This window comes from Chrysochloris asiatica, unplaced genomic scaffold (assembly GCF_000296735.1).
Source record: "Chrysochloris asiatica unplaced genomic scaffold, ChrAsi1.0 scaffold00002, whole genome shotgun sequence".
Taxonomy (NCBI): domain Eukaryota; kingdom Metazoa; phylum Chordata; class Mammalia; order Afrosoricida; family Chrysochloridae; genus Chrysochloris; species Chrysochloris asiatica.
Genome location: NW_006408520.1, coordinates 33,461,510 through 33,467,981, shown reverse-complemented (window position 1 = coordinate 33,467,981; position 6,472 = coordinate 33,461,510). Strand labels below are relative to the sequence as shown.

The following is a 6,472-nucleotide window of genomic DNA, read 5'->3' as shown; positions in this document are numbered from 1 at the left end:
CCAAGATGGCCAAACTTCACCTCTCATACTTCAGACATATTGTCAGGAGGGACCTGTCTCTGGAGAAGGATATCATGTTTGGTAAGGCGGAGGGACATAGAAAGAGAGGAAGACCCCCAGTAAAATGGATTGGCCAAGTGGCAGCATTGATGGACTCAAGCGTGGTAACAGTAGTGAGGTTGGCCCAGGATCGGGCAGTGTTTCATTCTGCTATGCATAAGGTCACTATGGGTCAGTAGTAACTCGATGGCACCTATCAACAACAACATACAGAGTCACTATGGGTCAGAATCAACTTGACGGTACTTAACAAGAGTTGGAACCAACTTGACGGCACCCAACAACCACAACAAAAGCTTACAAAAGGTCAGTAAGCTATATCACCTTCTTGCATGCACACACACACACATACTGTCTCTCTCTTTTCCACTCCCCTCCCCCTCCCTCTCTCTCATGCACATGCATGTGCACACATATATGCAGACAGTGGAGAAAGGGAAGTGAGACTTCTACAAAACTTGCCCTACACTCCCTTCCAGATCTACCCACATGATCTCTTCAGTGGCTTCCTCTTGGGGTAGTCACAGTCTAGAAAGTTAGCCCCAAGTCCTTCTCCTTCCACTTACTAGAAGTGAGTGATCTTGACTAAGTCACCAACGTAACTAGATGACCCTGCTGGTGGGTTCTGTCATTTGTTGTCATTCTATAGTTCAATGTGATATACCTGAATGACAATAAACAAGACATTTCAATGAGCCATTCAGATGCAAATGGACACATAGTTTTTAAAGCTGTTTATATTTTTTTAGTTTTAGATTTTGTCTGACTTCTTTTTAAAGAGTTAAAAATAAAATAGCTACTATTTTCCAACAATTATTATCTGCCAAATTCCGTACTAACCCTTTACGCACATTGTCTCATTTACCACACAGCTCTATGAAAATGTTATCTCCATTTTACACATGTGGAAATGGAGTTTTTGCTTTATTTAATTGCTGAATATAGTTCAAAAATGGCTCCATCATTACAACAGGGAACCACTGCGAGAAATTCAATCCAGATTTAGAAGAGGACATGGAACAAGGGCTAATTTGCTGATGTAAGATGCATCTTTGACTACACAAAGGTTTTCAACTATGTACACCATCACAAATTATGAATAACATTACAAAGAACTGGAATTCCAGAATACTTCATTGTGTTTATGTGAAAGCTGTACATATACCAGTCATTTAAACAGAACAAGGGGACACTGCATGGTTTAAAAAAGAAAAAGTGTGTGTTCGAGTTGTATCATTTCCCCATATTTATTCAGTCTGTATGCTGAGTAAATAATCCAAGAAACTGGGTTATATGAAGAAGAGCACAGAATTAAGACTTTAAGAGAAGACTCATTAACAGTATGTTATATACAGAAGATACAACATTGTTTGCTGAAACCACAAAGGACTTGAAGCCTTTATTGATGAAGATAAAAGACTTCAGCGTGGATTGCATAAAGAAAACAAAAACCCTCACAATATGAGATTAAAAGAAGTGTTTGATTTATTTAATGTTAAATGATCTGCTCTTTGAACATCACTCAAAACATCACTCTGCAAACAAACTCTCTAAAATTCACTCAATTCACACACAAAAAAGTTTCCAAAAAAAAAAAAATCCTTACAACTAGACCAATAAGTAACATCATGATAAATGGAAAAGACTGAAGTTGTCAAGGATTTCATTTTAGTTGTGTCCACAATCAATGCCTATGGAAGCAGCAGGCAAGAAATCAAGTGATGTATTGCATTGGATTAATCTCCTGCAAAAGAGCACTTTAAAGTGTTTAAAAGCAAAGATGTTAGTTTGAGGATTAAAGTGCCTGACCCAAGTCATGCATGGTATTTTCAATCACCTCATATGCATGTGAAACCTGAACAATGAGTAAGGAAGTCCAAAGAACTGATGTATTTGAATTATGGTGCTGATGAAGATTATTGAATATACCATGAACTGTCAAAAGAATGACCAATTCTATTTGGAAGAAGTTCTGCCAGAATGCTCCTGAGAAGCTAGGATGACAACTCATGAACTTTGGACATTATCAGGAGGGACCTGTCCCTGGAGAAAAACACCATGCTTGATAACGAAGAAAGCCAGTTAAAAATAAATAAATAAACAAACAACCTTCCATGAAATGGACTGCAAGGAAAGTGCAGTGCCAGACAGCATTTTGATCTGTTGAACATGGTGTCAATATGAGTTGGAACTGTCCTGGTGTGGCGCTGTGGGCTAATGTGCCAGACTGCAAAGCCGTTTGAACTGCAAGGTCGGTGGTTCAAGCTCACCTGCTGTTCCTCGGAAACCCTATACAGGGTCACTATGTGTCGGAACCAACTTAGCGTCACTTCACAACACAACAACAACAACAGTAAAAGCAACAAATTGCTGCAAGTTGCCAAACTAAACTGGAAGTTAGGTCCAAGGTTGTCTTAAAGATGCTAAATTAACAACTTCCTTCTGCAGAAATGTTTATCTTTAGGAGTATTCTTATAGAAATGAATTTAAGTGCTAGTTTTCCAGAATTGTGAAAGGCAACTATTGTTTGAGAATGTACAGAGATGCCACCCATTGACATCTGAGCCTCACCTTGTCACATTCCTCAAATTCCAAGGCAAAGGATTGAGCAATGTGAAAATAGCAACTCTAAGATAAACGTCTGATAAAGGACTCAAATCATCCAACCTGTGCTGGAAATCAAGCAAAAGGAGGCCAAAGGTTCTTCTAGCCTGTGATGTCTATCAATGGTGCATGTAGGAGACAGCTGGGAAGGTCATGGTGCTTTTTCAAAGTAAACTAAAGAACCAATATGCCCAAGATTATTTTAAAGTTTTATTAAAAATACTGGCACAAACACTTTTAAAAAAAAATTGGTATAGACCCAAACGTATGAAATAAGCTCTTTAGTCACATTTTGCTGAGTGCTTATTCTGTGTAAGGCAGAGATGTGATAGTGGGTAAGTTCAACACTATGTTGTTGGATAAAAACTCTCATGATTGAGTACTGGGCACTATGCTAAAATGTTATCATTATTTTTTCCATTAATTCTCCAATACCCTCTGAAGTGGGTAACATGCTGAACGCCACAAGGACAGGCTTGTTCTTCTTTGCACCGGTTCTATCTACTTAGAAAATAGACTAGTGCCCATAACAATGTTGGAGTCAATTGCTGAATCAGTTGATGGATATGATCTCATTTTCTATGCTTATAAACTGAGGCCAAGTAACTCTTCCAAACTTGAACAATTAGAACATGCATAAGACAGGATTTGAACCCAGATCTAGAGCCTGTTCTCTCAACCTCTTTGAGAAATCACACTGCTTCTCAAACTGGAATCTTGCCAACTTAACTCCACAAGCAGGGATATCAGATCCATTCCACCTACATCCATATTTATGCTAAAGAGCCACAAAAAATTGGAATGGGGAATGAACAGATTTACTAAGAAAGTGGCAAAGAATTTGCTGGTAGTTTAAGCCACCACCTTGTTTAAACTGAAAACTCACAGCTCAACTTTGGGAACGAGAGAACATGGAATTGTAATATCTGTTTGGCACAATTTTCATCTGATATCAGGAACAAAAAGATAATCCTGCATCCTACTGCTTTTGATATGAGCCATGAGCCACATGTATAAGCTTGTATTGGGAAATGGCTGAGACAAGTAAGGGTTAGGATTTTCAAAGTATCTCTTAGTTGTTGTTGTTAAGTGCCGTGGAATCGGTTCCGACTCATGGTGACCCTGCTCAGGGTTTCCGAGGCTGTAAATCTTTACGGGAGCAGAACGCCTCATCTTTCTCCCGTGGAACCGCTGGTAGTTTCGAACTGCGGACCTTACAGTTCACAGCCCGATTCGTAACCACTACGCTACATGACAAATTGAAGGAGGAAGCCAGGAAGTCTCCTTGCTATAGCAGAACCCAGCACTCTCTGCAGTGCAAAAACAAGGACATAATAGCACTGGTCACATGATTTCATTTTTAAAGAGGACTTCACAGAAAACTGTGAACTCTACTAGCTAGACCTTACATTTTCTGAGGTTATGATACCAGATGGGGAAAGAAGTACTCATTAAGTGCATCCTGGCAAACATTGTGAATGTAAGGCCTGATTATGAAATCAATGTAGCAGAAGACATTCTGTACCAGGTAAAACAAGATACGACCTTGATTATGTACAAGAATCTGGGAGGGAAAGAACGTAGACTCCTCCCACAAGATTATAAATTACTACAGAATGCAGAGTGGAAGATATTTAAATAAATGTTTTCTTCTCATCAATCCTGAGTAAAAAGTCAACCTCTAGGATGGAACACTAAAAGAGACAGAAAAATAGGAGGAGAAGGTAGGATTTGAAGGAAAGGAAAGGGATTCAAGAACTCTGTACCAATAAGGAATTGCTCACATAGCAAAACTTATCAGGATAAAACTACAGGGAAATAAAAATGTAATCCTCATTAGTTCAATTAAGGGAGAGATGGCACACCCACACAAAAAAATAATGATCAGTTCCTAGTGATGCAGACAGCAAGAGGTACTAAGCACTAAACAAGAAGGAAAGTCATATTGTGAAAGGTCAGGTAACTACAGGTGTTTTATTTTTTCAAAAAGGATATAAAATGCACCTAAACTTCATTGCCTAAACAGTAGCATTTTCTGAGAGATGATACTGGTGATAAAGTGCTCAATACTATGGACTTAGACAAAAGATCCAAATGCAGCCTTTGTACACTCTTGATAGTGCCCTGGGTTAGTATTTACTTATAGCACTTGACAATTCAAAGAGGGAAACTTAGCATCTTATAAATCTAAATTTAAAACCATCAAAACTTTGTAGTTTACTGCATTAACCCACAGAGCCACACCAGTACTCTATATATATTATGGTTTTAACAAACAGAAATTTATTCTTTCTCAATTTAGGAGACAAAAAGTCCGAATACATAGTGCCAGCTTTAGAAGGAGACTTTCTCTCTGAGTCAACTAACTCTGAAAAAAAATCCTCTTTTCAACATCTGTTGCAAATCTCCATGTGTCTTGGTGTCAATCGTCCCCTGAGCCTAGGAGGTTCTCAGCACAGAGATTCTGGGTCCAAAGGACACACTCTCCTCCCAGATCTTCTTTTGTGGCTGTAATCAGGTCCTTCTCCCTCTGCTTACCTCTCTCCTTTTATTTCTTGTAAGATACAAGGTGATCTGTGGTGCTCCCCTTACATTGGGTCAGGGCTGTAACCTGAGTTAGGGTGTTGCATTCCATCCTAACCCTCTTATGATTGATTGACTGATCACATCAGATCACTGACAAATTACAGAATGACATAATTGCCAAACCACTGAAAATCATGGCCAAGAAAAAGCATATTTGAATAAGGTGTCTCTGAATAAAGATGAGGGATTTCAAGAACACAAATCACTGTGGATGAGCAGCCTTTGACGGCCTATGTGCCTCACTCAGATATAGAAAACCTTCACTCAGTGCAGATCTACCATCTATCCAGCATTTACAGAACCTGGAGAAAGATGACCTCATGATCCTTTATTGAAATAAGATCCTCATCTAAACTGGACTTCAACCTACCATCTGCCCTCCAAAGTCAATACAATTTTACAGTTTTATGAACTGGAGAGGGGACTTTTCAGAACAAAAGTCAAGTGGCAGAACGTGTAAAAAGAGTTTAATCTTCAGGTAAGAAAACAATGAAACAATAAAGTATATTACCTGTGTGGTGACCATGAGTATCTTCAAAATTTGCAAACCCAGTTTCCACGGAATCTGGTGTCTGGCTCGGTACTTTTCACAGGGGTTCATGAAGTAAAACTTCAAATCTTCCCTCAGCCCTTCTTCCTTCACCTCAGAATCAATATGGGCCATCGCATTTCTGCCACAGAAGATCATTTTGAAAATACCCATAAGAGGACATTGAACTGAAAGGTCCTGAATAATACTTTGCAATCACATGCTTTACTCAATCTAATAAACAAAAGTTTCCAACCAGTGAACTTCTTTCCTCTTTAGAAACATGAAAGCTATTCAGGATCCTCTATACCTACCTTTCCACACATTCACCCTTCTTGTTCAAAATGGCCATTTTCAAAGATCACAGAAGTAGGCTCTTATGTTTGTAAGATTTATCAAATTTTATATCTTAGAATACACTTGTCACTGGAATATGATGAAAATGTGTGTGTGTTTGCATGTACAAAAATTAGATGGGACACTCTGATGACACTCCAGATGTAAAACCACAGAAATTTAGTACAGACTAATGGAGTCCTAAGGATCTCTGGTAGCATAGTGGTTATGAATCGGGCTGTGAATCGCAAGGTCAGCAGTTCGAAACTACCAGCGGTTCTGCGGGAGAAAGAGGAGGCGTTCTGCTCAAATAAAGATTTACAGCCTCGGAAACCCTGTGCAGGGTTGCTATGAGTC

General features: G+C 39.0%; 1 protein-coding gene across 1 annotated transcript in view; it reads right to left on the bottom strand.

Moving 5' to 3' along the window:
- Nucleotides 1-6,472, bottom strand: part of MCOLN2 (mucolipin 2) — an 82,069-nt gene that overhangs the window by 48,597 nt on the left and 27,000 nt on the right. Inside the window, exons 2-4 of the mRNA XM_006831076.1 lie at nt 5,762-5,921; nt 3,916-3,974; nt 3,529-3,538 (exon numbers count right to left, since the gene is read on the bottom strand). Of these exons, the coding sequence (XP_006831139.1) occupies nt 3,529-3,538; nt 3,916-3,974; nt 5,762-5,921 (229 nt within the window). The remainder of the gene's footprint in view (nt 1-3,528; nt 3,539-3,915; nt 3,975-5,761; nt 5,922-6,472) is intronic.